General features: G+C 40.1%; 1 protein-coding gene across 3 annotated transcripts in view; it reads left to right on the top strand.

Annotated features, from left to right (window-relative positions):
* The window catches only part of Nebl (nebulette), a 358,786-nt gene that overhangs the window by 199,001 nt on the left and 144,144 nt on the right, over nt 1-15,641 (top strand). For 2 of the 3 annotated variants that reach the window (XM_037205983.1, XM_028870483.2), the window contains exon 4: nt 462-569. In XM_037205983.1, coding sequence (XP_037061878.1) covers nt 462-569 — 108 coding nt within the window. Of the gene's footprint in view, nt 1-461; nt 570-947; nt 2,162-4,130; nt 4,212-4,772; nt 4,863-13,085; nt 13,279-15,641 lie in introns of those variants that run through there. The other variant, XM_028870484.2, reaches the window with a different exon arrangement.

Genomic DNA, 15,641 nt, shown 5'->3' with positions numbered 1-15,641 from the left:
GTGGCCATTTAAAAAGCAGCAGTGATGGTGTTAATAGTAACCATTTTGAAATACTTATATGTACCAGTTAGTCACACACATTTACTGGGCCATTTGATCTTTTCCCTACATTCAGTTAAATAACTTCTGTTGTTATCATCATTTAACAGATGAAACCTGAAAGGCACAGAATGGTTAGGTAGCCTCCTGAAGACCAGACAGGTCACAGGGAAAGCTTCTGGATCACAAACTGCCTGCTTAGTTCCCTCCCCACCCCCATGCCTTTCAGGATAATTCTTTCTGAGCGGTGGGCTGTGCATGGCAACATTGCCTCCAATTCCAGCAGCTTCTGGGGCCCCTGCCTATCCTGAGTGGATCTGTGATTCCTGTTTACCGCCCCCCCCCTCTGTGTGTGTGTGTGTGTGTGTGTGTGTGTGTGTGTGTGTGTATGTGTACATATGAATTTTCCTCTTTCTTGTCAGGTCAAGTACAAAAGAGATTTTGAAGAAAGTAAAGGGAGAGGCTTCAGCATTGTCACAGACACTCCGGAGTTGCAGAGGCTGAAGAGGACCCAGGAGCAAATCAGTAATGTAGGTGCCCGTTTTCTTGATGATAGGGTGGCTCTGGTATGTGTCTCTGGATGTGAATGTGAGATAAGTAAGTGTGAAGCATATCTGTTGCTGAGTGGTATTTAGTCTACTCATAAAATATGCCAACTTCACCTGTTAAATCCTTGCCCTCGGATTTCTTCACGGTTATCTACAGCCTAGCAGTTAAAATTCAGTATTTTCTTCATATATTTTGAATATCTGCAAGCCTTCAAATTTGGTCAAAATTAAATGTTTGTAATTAAAAATTCTAACAGTTTTTTTTCCTGTAGATAACCATATAAAGATAGTATGTACTTTGAGTATATTAAAAAGAAATCTGGTATTTTCTAATTATGTGTATATTTTACATATCTGTAAATCATAAGTTACATTTAATTTTAGAAATAAACATTTGTATATGTAGTTACTTTGTACTTGGAAGCCACATCTTTTGAGTAATATATTTTCCAGAGTAACAAAAATTGGTACTGGCAGAAGTCCAAGGCACATTAGAATGTGAATTTAGTACTTACTAAAGTTAAATAAATGGTTCATTCTTAACTTTTGTAATTCATATTTGTGATTGTATTTCTTCCAAGGTATTATATGAAATGTGTCAAAATGTATTTTTCTGCAAAGGAGTAGTTTAATGTTAGATATCAGACCAGAAATCAATAGCTGTGTATGATATAGTTGTGAGCAAACATGCAAAGCTCATACTACTATTTCATGAGATCGCGGCTGTCACTTGTACAGGTATTAAAAATAGTGTATATACATACTTTGTGTATGTAGATGTTATAAGCAATATGGCTCTAATTTCTAGGGAATACATATAGTGAGCAGATGGATTTATATTTGCTGATATTGGGCCGTGACCATGAGATACATGTTCATATAGGTATACTATTTGCAGCTAGAATTTAGCATGTAATTTGTGAAAATGTTAATTGTCAAAACTTCAAAAACATAAATATTTGATGTTTAAAATGTTATTTCAAGCCTGGGAAGAGGTCTTTTTTTTATCACATTCTCTAAGGTTTATCCTGTTTGGTCTTTATGTGGACATTTTATATTAGAATTGATTTTTTCATTTAAAGAGAAGGAATTGACTTCTAAGACCTTATGATATCCGTCTCTTGGTTTTTCTTATGACTCTTTGGAGTGCCAATAATGAATGATAAAGATAATTACTGTCATTTTTCCCATTCATTCTTTGCCCAAATCAAAACCCATTCTTGTTTTAAAAAAATACAAACTAGGAGTGTATTTCATGGCTAGTTCTGCTCAGAGTTTTAAAATGTTATACCCACTACAGTTCTATCTCAAATGTTCAACTAGCATAGAAATTTATTTCTCAAAGAACTAAACATCTCTACTTAAGACATCCACATGACAGCTACATGAGGACTGCAGCTCATTCAAAGGTAAGCCTTTTCATGTATGTTCAAATTAAGCTAATGTTCATAAGTAATTAGAAAATAACTGATCATTTCACCAAACTTTATCATTAGCAGGAATATACTTTATATTCAATGCCAGAGGTCGTTTGCAGATCCATTCTTAACTATGCCAAACCCTTTATAATGCAGGTATGTATTAATCTATAATTATCATGTACATTGCAGGCTATTCAAAACAGCAATGAGATATGGCTTATGAAATAGACAATGGCCAGCTTCAAAAGCATCTAATTTAGAGCATGTCTTAAAAACACTCCCCCTTTGCATTCTCTTGGTGTTAGCAGCTGCAGTAATCACAGTGGTTGTCCTTTTAGCCTCGATGAGGCCTATCAATAGTTGCATTATAGTAGGGAAAAGATTTTACAATATTTCTGTTAAGGCCCTACTTCTGAAGAGGGGAAGCTGCAAAAATCTTCTGAGGTCTGGTGAATTTATTACTCATTTATAAGATGACAACTTCATGGAATTTTTCCGTTCTGCACTGGGTTTTCCATATTACTGCAGGGTCTCTTGCTGTGAAAAACCTGACTGATCTGAAAACCACCACATCGGTTATTCTAGTTCCCCAGACCACTTTAATTTAAACCCATTGAACAGTATTTGGACAAAACCCACGCAGATAGTTTTGAGTGTGGCCTGGGTTGTTTCTGTTTTGAGAGGAAGAAGTGAGCAAGTGTCTAAACTGGGAAGACTCTAGTATCTTTCTGCTAGAGCTGGTTGGGTGGAGCTCGCCCTGATGACAAGAAGAGATGAGGTTTGTGAGTTGAGTCTTCCGTTAGTCCCCAGGTGGTGGGGAAGCTGAGTGATCACTATAGTCTATATTTTTCTTTTTGATCTACTTTATAGAATATATTTCCGGTTCATTTTACCTTTGGATATTTAGTGGCTCTTTCTAAGCTGCTGTTAATCTCCTTTGGACTGAGGAAAGTATAAAGACATGAAACTGTGAATTTAATAACTCCTAGGTGTTTGGAGTAATATGTTATGGATGAGTGGGCATTTTTGATTGCTTGTGTGTGTCTGCCACTGTTATGAAAAAAATTGTCAGACACTCTCATGTTCATTTGCCTAGGAATTGAAGTCATTTGGAAATATCAGCTCAGTCTGCAAATGTTACAGGGGCGTGGGATACAGCAGAACCCTAAATTTCGAATTTTGCGTAATAAAAGAAGTACATGTGGGCTAGCCCTGCCTCCTTTATTCTGGTACCTATAAGGACAACGTAGTGAACACAGGAGATGTATTAAGTGCTGGCATTTAAGGTGCCTTCTGCCACATTACCCAGGAGAGCTGCAGAGAGACCAAGAAAAGAGGTGGGGCTTGGAGTTTACGCACCCATAGGAAAGAAGCAGACGTGGCTTTTAAAATAAAGTTCTCATTTTTTTTCCCCCAGTGATGTTCTGATGAGGTCTTCATTTTAATTCAAGATGTTCATATCAAAGGAAGTTTGACTGGCTGTGTATGCTTTCGGGGCTTAGAGATTTTTTTTTTTTTAAGTGGGAAGTCCGGATGTTCAGCTGAAAAATCTAATAGAGGACAATGTTTACAAGTTCAGGTTTTGTTTCAGGTCAATCTGCAGCAGCATGCAGCTGGGGAGCTTTGTGGAAAGTTCTGTCTTAGGATCTCAGGGGTCTACGGGTTTTCACAATTGAGTCACTCTCTTGTCATATGGCTCCTTTCACCCCCAAACCCTTACATCTCTTTACATGTTTATTAACCATGATTTAGGAAGGTACATGTACAGAAGGGAATCAAGGACTATTGAGCCTATGGGGAACATTAAACCATCTTTAATCTCATCCATATGGAGATTGTTGTTACTGCTCTAGTTTCAGGCGGTTCCCACCCTTCACCCTCTAAACAGGGTGGCAAGGCAGTGTGCTGCTCAGCACACATTGCAGGGACTTGGTGTGGCCTGCCAGAGATAACTGATGGATTTCCCTGTGCTGTGTATGCACACATAGAGACTGCACTTTAATTAGCTCACACAGTCTGGGGATGAATTGGGAAATAAATGGTAAAATCCAGCCCCAAGAGGTTTTTAACAGCCTTCATGACATAGATAAAAACTAGGTGTTTATTTTCTAATTGATCATAGGTGGAAGAAAAGTACCATATGAAGAGGAAAGAAAAAGAAACCAGTGAGAGAGTCCTAGGCTTTCTCAGACTGATGGAAATAGTAAGTGTACCATTATCAGATCTGCCTGTCCTCGCTGCACAGTGGGAAGAGTTTCGTGTGCCTATGTGAGTGTTCTTATACCATTGCCTACCAGACTATTTCTCTTACTCTGTGAGTGCCTATAATTTTGGTTATGTACCGTTTCCCAACTATACTTTTTTTTGCTACCACTTGCAAACCAGCATACCCATTCATAAGAAAAGCTTGCTTGCTTTGCAAGAATAGCTAAGATCAAAAGCTGTCTGTAATTTGATACTGAAATGTAATTAATTCTAACTCTTTTGATATAGCCACATAAATTTTCATTGACTTAGAATGTAAAATAAATTATACACCCATTAATAAACTCACAAGGACACTGCTGATTTAGTTCCCCGGGACTTTATGAGTTAGCTTCAGAAATATTGGATTATTGGAACTAAATAATTGAATACAGTGTCTATGGACTATTAAAAGATTTGATTCAAAGTTAAGTTGAATGTGAGGGTGAGCGTGAGAGGGTAGGGGTGATTATCTAGGGATTTGGTCTCTGTTTGTAATTTAAATAAATCATTTTGACAGAGACTGACTGTAACCATGTTCAGCTGCTGACAGTGTGAAATTGAGTTGTATGGTGGACAGAAGACAAGCAGTCAAGAGAAATCCCCAAAGGTAAAATTTGTTATGTAATTGGGTCAACTCATGCATGAGAAATGCATGCTAATTGTAAACTGGTGGCAAAATTACCCTGTAGGAGGCAATTAGGTCTTATATGAATCCAAACAACTGACATGGGTAACTTGCTTTCTTTTTGTACACAGCAAACATGGCAGTGGTTTTTGAAAGGAGAGAAATATAAAAATTAGAGAGTCATGCAGCATACAAATGGATATTCTTTGTTAATTCTCCTCCTTATATAAGAAATATAGCATGCATCATTAAGTAAAAATTTACATGAAAGCTCTCGATTTGAAGTAGTTCAGTACACACTAATTTGTAAGGAGAATGGGGTGGTATTTTGTTATGACCCATTGCTAGTTTTATTAACATAATCAATTAGTTATGAAGTTGATGGGTAAGAACTGAGCCCTTGAAGGCGTGTAGTTTTAGAGTGAACCTCTATGTTGCTCGAGCAGCCTGCATTCTACCTCCAGCTCATCTCCACTAGTGACTCTAATGTGATCCAATGCAGCAGTGGGTCACTAACACGTTTTCTGAAGGCAGAGATCAAGTATGTCAAAGAAAGTAGTGGGACAATAGCGCATATTTTTCTTATAATGTCTAACACATGTTCATGAATAGTTCATGCGTTTTGGAACACTTTGACACACTGTTTAATTAGACCCTCTGAACAACCTCTCTCCTCAGGGAAAGGATTTCTATAAGGAACACTTAGACTTTCCTGAGAAAAATATATGGAAAATTACCTTTTGGCCTTTTCTTTCCCATTCATGGTTTCCCTCACACCTGGCTTTGCTTTATTTTTTCATGTAGGGCAGAACTTCAAAGGCTGATCTCTGCTTTTTATCCCCAATTTTTTAGCCACAGTCACTTAAAGAAACAAATATGTCTCAGACTAGTAATTACTTGTGCATGGCAAGAACAGGGCTTCTTGCTAAATAGCCTTGTCTTGAGGGGTGGTTGGAGAAGAACCACCACAATGCGAGCATTAGCACCTGTGACTTCTGCTTGGAGACAGAGGTGAAGGGTCCAGGGATGATTTCTCGAGGTGCTGCTTTTGTGAAAGTCTGTCTCCCCGTTTCTCTCTCTTCCGTCCCTCCACATCCGGCCTCTCTTCCTGCTTCACTTCTGTGGCAGCCCCATAATTGGTCATTTCTCCTTCCAAGCGCCTCTTGCTCTTTCCATTGTATCTTAAACAGCATTGTCAGATGACTCTTTCCAAAGTATCTGCTTCACCAAGACCTTGCTGTGACCCCTTAAAAAACCCTCCTTTGGACCTCCCCTTTGCGCAGGAGGAAGTGTAATCTCCTAGGCCCTTTATCGGGCTCCAGTGACCTTTTGCAATGGCCTGGACTATTTCCGGCCTTATCTCCGCTGCTTGTCAACACTGTTTGCCCATTTCTTCTAGGCCTGGGCTTGAATCTGTTCTGGACTTTCCTATGAGTCATTCTTCTTGTTTGGGCCAATTTGACACTGCTAGGAACTGAAGTCCTGACCCCCTGACCTCAGATGTGCACTCACCAGACAGCTGGTGATCTTCCTCACCTCTGGAACAGTTCCAGTGCTCTGAGGAGGGAGTACAGTCATTTTCTACCATCATGTCACACATTATGTTCCACATGTTGGTTGTAATTAGTATTTTATGTCCCTAATGGTCTTACTTCTCTAACTTCAAGAGAGTGAGAATCATGTGCTCTTTTATTTATTGTTTCATAATCTCCAAGAATGCACAGCACGACACATTGTCTCCTTTGTTCAGGACATGTCCCAGTCTATTAGTTGGATTTCTGGAGTAGAGTCTTGATTCTTCTTGCCCCATTCCAGGTTATTCTCCACATGATTTCTTGGAAATTATTCCTAAAATGAACATTGGATTGTGTCATGGTCTCTCTTAGAATCTGGCCTTGGCTCCCCACTGCCTTCAGGATAAAACGCAAAATACTTTGCATGGAAAGTGAGACTATCCCTGGTTTAGCGAGAGCTGAAACTTGGAGCTTTGGTGGTGCTCGGGGCTCCTCGGACTTATGCTTCTGATGAGAAAGCTCCTTGCCTCTGCTGGCTCAGCACTTCCCCGTTCAGTCTTGACCCTTCTTTCTATCTCGTTATTCTGGTCCTCTGCTTCCATAGGACCACTGGGGTTTTCTCCTCTGGCCCACGTTGGACTTTAGAAAGGTGTGATACAGCACAGTGCTAAACTGGAGAACAAAGGAATTGACCCCTGCCCCCATCATGTTTTGGACCAGTTTGACTTTCTACATACTTGTCAGTCCTGGCTCATAAAATCTTTCCTAAGATAAATCCCACAGTAAAGGGGGGAGGGCTAATTCTCTCTCTCTCTCTCTCTGAATATTAAATAATTAATGTTATGTCATGGCCACAGTTTCCACTCCCTCTTCTCTTCCCAGCCCCCCCAACCCCCTCAGTTCCCACCCCCTAGTCCACTCCTTCTCCGTTTCTGTTTAGGAAAGGGCAGGCTTCCCATGAATATCAACAAAAGATGGCATATCAAGTTGTAGTAAGACTAATCACCTCCCATGTTTTAAGGCTGGGCAGGGCGACCACTATGAGGAGTAGGGTCCCGAAAGCCTGTTAAAGAGTCAGAGTACCAGATCTCCAGTGCCCAGACTAGTGCTTGGTATGTAGCCCATGCCCAGTAAGTGTGTATTGAAAAACCAAGTGAGGCAATCATCTGTAAAATAGTAATGCATTTTGAGTCTTCTTTCTCATCAAAATCCCTCTTTAGAGGGATCTTTAGTTTTAGAAGTTACTTTGAATTTTGTCATTCTTCTTTATATTGCTTGAGAATACTCTGTGTGAGCCCCCCCCCACTACTTAAATATGTGGCAACTTTGATAGTTTTATTGGATGACTGTAGCAATACTTCTTCAGTAAAGTATGATCCATGGCTTCCTACTGTGTCACCTAAGAATTTAACTATATTGAAAATATAAGAACTACCTCTGTTCTAGAACATTGTAGCCAGAGTATCAAAACAAACAAACACAAACACCACCAATAAAAAAAAAAAAAAAAAAACCAAAAAACTCCAAAACAAACACCACAAAAATTTACAAGAACTGCTTCAGTGGTGTACAGTTTCATAGTGCCCTGGCAAAGCACCCGCAGAAGCCATGCAAGGGAGGAAGGAGTTATTTGGCTCCAAGGATCCAACCTATCATGGTGGAGAAAGCCGAGGAGAGCGGCTGAAGCGGTAGAATATTACAGCTTCTTCAGACCATGGCAGTTTAAGGAATAGAGAGCTCCAGTCAGACCAGAAGCATCTATCACCTTCAAGGTCTGCCCTTACCGGTGTATGTATGCCAGCTAGGCACTGTGTCGCCAGATTTCCATAACCTTCCAAAACAGCACTGCCAGCTGGGGGAGTCAAGTATTCAAACACAGGTGCCTCAAGGTAGGAGGAACATTTCACATCCAGACCATAATGAGTTGACATCACAAAATACCACAGGCTGGGTGCTTCAAAGAACAGGGGTTTATTTTCCCACTGGTCTAGAGCCTGGGTGTGTTAGGTCAAGGTTGAGTGGGTTGGCCACTAGTGAGGACTTTCTTCCTGGCTTGTAAACTATCACTGCCTTGCGCCCTTGGGACCTTTACTTGTATGCAGGTGTGTGTGTGTGGGGAGCTCTGAGGTCTCCTCTTCTTACAAGAGCATTGGTCCAATGAGGTTAAGGCTCTCCCCTTTTCTTTCTTCCTTTTTTCTTTCTTTCTTTCCTTCCTTCCTTCCTTCCTTCCTTCCTTTCTTTCTTCCTTTTTTTTTTTTTTTTGAGACAGGGTTTCTCTATGTGACAGCCCTGGAACTCTCTCTGTAGACCAGGCTGGCCTCAAACTCACAGTGATCCGCCAGCCTCTGCCTCCCGGGTGCTGGCATTAAAGGCTTGTGCCACCACCACCTGACTTGTTATGAGATTTTTGAGGGCAAGCTAAAGTTCAAATTTTTTTTGTTGTCTTAGTTTTTGTGTTTAGTTTGGCTTGGCTTTGGATTTAGAATCAGGGTCTCTCTTTGTTGCTCAAGCTAATCTCAAATACCTGTGTTCAGATGATCCTCCTGTCTCAACCTCCTGAGTCACCGAGACTGTAGGCATGGTCTATTGTACTTCAATTTTATGCTTGAAACCTTTAAAACAAGTGCTTTGTCTATAAAGAATAAGTTAGAAATGGAAGTTGCCTCCTGAGTGTCTTAAATGAGTATGCATGTATGTGAAGTAAACTCTGGCTGTGGACATCACATTACACCAGGCCTTGTGGGTTTAGAAGAGGGAAGCAAGTTCTTTTTGTGTGCCTTTCATTTTCACACTAGGACATATGGAGTGGACTGGTGTGGCCTTATCAAAGTAGAGGGTCTAGTCAATGGGTTATGAAGCATCAAAAGCAAGGGAGGGTTTTGTATGTCTCAGCACGTCAAAGGTTGGGACATACGACATACACATGTCAGGGTGCAGGAGAGATCCTGTTACTGAATTGGGGGTTGGGTCAAGATTGACAGAGGAGCTACTCTATTTTCAGGCATGTCTATTTTGGGTGTCTATAAATACAAATGAGGATTTGGAAGAGAAAGCCACTTTGAGAAAGTGTTAACTTAAACATTTTAAAGTGTTCCTGTGTAAATACTTAGGAGATGGGGAATATGAGAAATGAAACAGGCATGACCCTTAACCTCAGGAAGCTTGTAGTCTCTGAAAGGCTAAAAGTTAATTGTCATAGCAATACTTTACACTGAATTAGACAACACATCTACCCAGCTGTGATTAATGCTTCATAGAGGGAGATACTATGTTAAGATGAGAAGAATAACTGTCCCATGTTTGGGAGATGAAGAAATAGAACTTTTGACCTTACTTTTTAAAAACAATTTAAAAATGGTCTTACTGAGAGGTTGGGGAATAGCTCAGCAAGTAAGAGAACTTTCTGTGTAAATGTGAGGACCTGGGTTCAAAATCTCAGAACCCTTGTAAAAGCTGGGCATGGTTGAGCATGACTCTATCACTGTGGGGCAGGAGAGAGAAGAGGACTTCTGGGTCTCGCTGGCTGCCAGCCCAGCTCCAGGTTCAGTGAGACTCTGTCTCCAGGGAATGAGGTAGCACAGGAGCTCAAAGTCTTCCTTTGCCCTCTGCATGTATGTGGGTGTGCACACCCATAAACACATAAATACATTTCACATACACATAACGCACACACACACACACACACACACACACACACACATACACAAGAATTTTACTGAGTGGTTTATACTGTTGTAAAGTAATAGGTACTATTTATTTTCTTTTTGTTTTCTCATCTTTCTGTATCTGTTTTTCCCAATTCCCCCTTTATCTGTCGGCATGTATTTCTCAAAATACTCTAAATTAAATCAAACTACCCAAATTGCTTAGCAGAAGTACAAAACAGGAAATGTAGATTTCCTCAAAAAGCAAGACACAACATTTAACCAAATCGTACTATCATCCATAAGATGGCACAAATGTCTAATTATGGAAAAATATTGGTCAGTTTGTTAATTTAATGATGGCTTAAAGAATATAATAATATATATTTTCACAATACAACTGTTCTAAATATACTTTACCTATGTTTGCTTTTGTGCTTATGAAAAATTTGAAAAGTCCAAGGCGTAATTATGGCTATTTTGCATTCGTCTCCTTCCCCCTCCTGTCTGTAGTGTCATAATTTTAAATCTTGGGTTTTTCACAACAGCACCGAGAACGTTAAGAAAACATCTTGCCCTTTAAAGACATATTTACAACCGAACTAGCTCTCTAGGTGTAGACGCTGCGTTCGCTGCATGCGTGGCGTGTCTGTGCGCCTTTGAGTGGAGAGCTGGTGCGGGAGACGTCAGCACTGGTTTGTACGGTTTGGTTTCTCTCTTCCGTGTTCTTGGCCCAGTCTGTGCTGACAATGAACCACTGGGATATCCCCTCGGTGCTTTGGGGTCTTTTCCTGCCAAATATTGTTCTTGTGCAAGATTAAATGGCTGAATCAGTGTGGCCTGAATCTTGATCCTGCTGAGAATATTAAGGCTCCCGCGGGCTGTAATACAGATTGGCTGGCGAGAGCTCTGCTGGAGAAATAAACTGAGTTTCTCTAAATGAATCTAACAACTGCTGTGAACCTTTGTGTGTCCTGCAGCATGAGTCTGCTGCTGGCAGTTAACCATTTATTGCCCTCATTTTCTTCCAAAGTTGCTCCAGTCCACCCCTGTGCATGGATTGTAAACACTTTCATAAATTTATTTCACATTCATTTTTCTGCCAGATAAGCCATTCGAGACATTAAATTACTAAGTACTCTGAAGGGTAAGTCCCTATTTACTCTCTTTCTTTAAGGAGGAAAGCCATATTTTTGTGTGCTTACAGAATAAAAGGGCTGTGGTGTCACTGAGAGAATTCAGAAGGCCCTGTCACCCATCCTTTAGAGTCGTTGAACTAAAGTTGAACGTTTTGATCACATGCCAATGGTCAGAAGCATATGACACGCTTGGAAGGGGCAGGACCGATACAGAAATTATTCACAGTGCTCCCAAACTTGGTTCCACTACTATTGGTGTTTCTGGGGCTAGATTAAAACAGATAAAACTCTAAACTCTGCAAAGGTAATGGTGCTTCAGCAAAGGACTAAACTTTACAGTTGAGAACAACAGCAGACTCTAAAGCATGGAACACACACACTAATGGGAAAATAAAGGGGTGCTAGGCTGTCTGTAGTCTTCTGCATATGTTTAGTGAACTCTGTTTTGGGGGTCCCTTTCCTGACTTACATAAGAGAGTGTTCTCAGTCTGCCCATGAAGCACTCATCCCATCTGCTTCCCACATTATTCCCATTTGTCTCCTGACACCTTGTGTATCTGTGTGTATATGTGTTTTGTGTGTGGGATGGTTTAGGACAATTTGTCTGTGACTGTGGCTTGCAAATGGCTAAGCACACCACCATCATAATAAACAACTATTAAATCCACCAGTGCTGTTTTAAACGTTTGCAGATGGTGCCACAGATTATTATTACTGGGACTATAATATATATTTTTAATTTAACATTTCTGCATGTGTGTGTGTGCACGTGTATAGAGGTCAGAGGACAACTTACAGGAGATAGTTCTCCCCTTCCGCCTTGTGCACGACAGGGAGCAAACTCAGATTGTCAGGCTTGTGGCAAGTCCCTCTACCCACTAAGCTTTCTTCTCAGCCCTGCAATAATATTCTTAAAACAAATATTTATTTAGAATATATATACATATATATAATATTTACTTATAAGTATACAAAAAATCTGGCTAGGAGAAGGCTCAGAGAGGCAGAGGCAGGGACTGGAGAGGTGACTCAGGGATTAACAATGATTGTTGCTTCTACAGAGGACTGGACTTCAGTTAACAACTCCAACTTCAAGGATCCATGCCCTCATCTAGTCTTTAATGACCTAGGAGAAAGCTCAGAGAGGCAGAGGCAGGGATTGGAGAGGTAACTCTAGTCTAATTTGCCGTTTAATTTGGATACATGACTTTTGAGTCTGATGGGTAGACATTGTTGAAGTTTGTAGTCATTCAGAAATAGACTTTGAAGGTACATTCAAAGAAGGACTCAAAGTGTTAAACTGTAAATTCTCTGAAATCTCATCAATAACTCAAAAGCTGCACTTCTTCTTGTGGAAAAAAGAATACACGTGTTAATCTTAGTTAAATGCCACTGGGGTTTCTATGTCTATAATACTTGATTTCAGTCTTCTGGTACTAAGAATGTATACCTGTTTTAAACAGGAACTGTATTACACATCAAAATGGAATATAGAGACTTGTATTCAATGTGGAGTGGAAATAAAATGAGATTTGTACCTATCACCCAGCTCAATAAATAGAGCATTTGAAAAGTCTTCCCCTGAGGAAAACATGAGGGCTCATCACTTGACTAGCTACTAGCAACACAAGCTTCTTGCTTCTTTCTGTTCGTCCGTCCATCCATCCATCCATCCATCCATGCACCCATTGACTTGATTACCTAGCTAGCTATATAAAATAATCTGCCTATCTTCTATGTATCTATTTATCATCTATGTATCTATAATCTATCTGTCTGTCTGTCCATCCATCTATCTTCATTTTGAGATAGAGTCTTTTTGTGTAGCATGTACTTACTTTAAACTCATGATCTTTTTGCCTTAGCTTCTGAAGTTCAGGGATTAACTGAACCACTATGACTTCACAGGTTCCTGAAAGTAGAGATTTTCCTTGTGAGATGATGAAAAGATGTGATCACATGGAAATCCAATTCCCATGTTTGGAATAATGCATGACTTTTGGAGAAAACTTGATGACTTCTTGTACCAACAAAGCATATACAGTCTGCAAGGGTATTCAACATTTGCCTCTTCTTCCTTATTTGGCTGCGCAGAATTCAGGTATGTGTCTGTCAATCATTGTCTCTTTGAACCTCTCTCTGGGCTTTAGACAGATGGGAGAGAAGATTCCTGAAGGGCTCACTGTATGCTGGACAGCCTTTCATGTTTGTTATTTCATTTATATTATTTTTTTTGCATCAATGTCTATGCAGCATTTCTCTTCTAGGATTTTGTAAGCATTATTATATGTTTTATCTGGAGTCTTGTGCCATAGGGCAAATACCAAAGATAGTGTCTTTTGCTGGTACAGAAATTAGATTATTCCTAAATGGCATTTTTGGATGCCACATGGTGAGCTTAGGACCATATTTCAAAGTTTCAAATTTCTTAACAGTAGATGCTGACTTATATCATTCACTTAGACTCTCCCTATGAACTGTTCCCAAGTGTGCTGGGATATAGGAAGGCTTTGCATTGCCCCAGGCTTCTCCAGTGAGGTTTATTATGTGATACGATGAAAATGTTTAATCCTACTTCTCTATCAGGATGATTACCTTTCTTGACACATTTTATTGCAAGGTTTCTGCTCTGTACTTAGCACCATGTGAGGGGCTGTGGATTCAAGGTCTATACACAGTCTTTTTAGCCTAGATCACAGAACACAGCCTGGAACAGGGGTTAGGAGACAGACGAGACTTTAAGGATTCAGGAATGCAGAAGGCACCTACCCTTATCTGGAGTGTGGTGATGATTATAAATCACTGACAGATGAGGTTGTGAGATGAGTTCTTAAGAAAGAGTGAGCAGAAGACGAGTTGGCGATAAGTAGAGAACAGAAAGAACTACCTACCACTCCTGTCAGGAAGGAGACTGTGTGGTATGTTTATGTGCTGCAAAGGCTAATTTTATCCTGAAGATTTGGAGGGATAATAAAACAGTTTTATTAGGGGAACAATTTAAATTTTAGGATCACCATCTATTTCAATGTTGGGAGTACATTACCTAGGACTGTTGTAACTTGGCCCCTTATGGGCTAGATTTTGCTGTAATTGTCACCATTGAATCTTGGAATTCTTTAGGTCTGAGTGTTGAACTTGGGGTGATTATAGCCTCAGTATTTGTGAGTGTGTGCTTTGGAAGCTAAAAGGAAAAATGTTTTTTTTTTTTCACCTCTGTATGTTTAAGCCATGAAAAAATTTAAAAAGTAATTTCAACAATTTTATTGCACGGTTTTAGAAAATTGAGTGGCAAACGTTGAACTAAGGTGTCCGTCCGTCCAGTATGTAATTAGGGCAATGTGTTTACTCTGTGACTGTGACACAAGTGAGGTCCAGACAGTCTCAGGTTGGCAGGTCTGGGAGAGTAAACCCACATAAATATCTATGCATCTAACATTCCATGCAGGGGCTGCATTCCTTCTCCACCAAATGTGGAGAGAAGTCTCAGTTAAGTAAAGTGTCTGAAATGTGGGCTATTTACATAAACCTATTATTATGCCAACATACAGATTAAGCTAAACTTTTGTTCTTATGGATGAGATTTCTGAATTCTGGATGACAAACCACAGTGCAGTTGGCTTTGATACAGACATTAACTATCTCTTGCTTATAACACAGACCAGACACCCTAGACAGTGGCCAGCACGGGTTAACATAGTGGACAGAGATGCTGCAAGACACAACCCTGGGTCCTTGTTGTTACTGGGATGCTGGAAACATCTTTTCGAGTCACTTTGTGAAGATAGTTCTTTAAGGCCATTTTACTTTGGATTCCTAAAGTCAGAATGTAAATAAATAAAACCCTAGTAATTGAATAGTTTCAAATAACATCACTTTGTGTGTGTAGGGACCTGTGGACCTGATCCTAGTTAAAAACAAGAGGTTAGTGTTGCCTTATAGCAAGATATAGGAAAGACTCAAGAAATAAGTTCCTACAATGTGGGGATCGTGTGATAAGTTCCCAAGGCCATTCTACTTTGAAAAGGATCTATGCCAGCCAGGCATTACATTCCAATCACTATGCCCATCTTCTCCCACATCTCAAATGGGGATGATAATATGTGATGCTTATTTTAAGTTGGGAGGATCAACAAAAGCATGATGGGTGAAAGCCCTTTGTATGATTCAGAAGAAAGGCACTCCACTGAAAATGTGAAGTTGAGCCCACTCTGTGGAGATACTAGCATGGAGGGGTAATTGGCTTTCCTTTTTGGCCTTTTGTAATTTTATTAAAATATAATTGAGACACACAAGAAAAGCAGTTTCTTCTGGTTGAAGAGAGCCTGGAAATGTGTGTGCCCTGGTGGGGGAGGGGAAGGATGCATGTATGTCATCAGGCTGCACTTAGCTGTTCTTTTGAATCCTTCCAGGTCATAAATGGAGAGCAAAGTGGTGATAATAATTCCCAGGCCTCCCCAAATGCTA

The sequence above is a fragment of the Peromyscus leucopus genome, chromosome 5 (assembly GCF_004664715.2).
Source record: "Peromyscus leucopus breed LL Stock chromosome 5, UCI_PerLeu_2.1, whole genome shotgun sequence".
Taxonomy (NCBI): Eukaryota; Metazoa; Chordata; class Mammalia; order Rodentia; family Cricetidae; genus Peromyscus; species Peromyscus leucopus.
The sequence above is the reverse complement of the archived record's forward strand: the minus strand, read 5'-3'. Positions and strand labels throughout refer to the sequence as shown.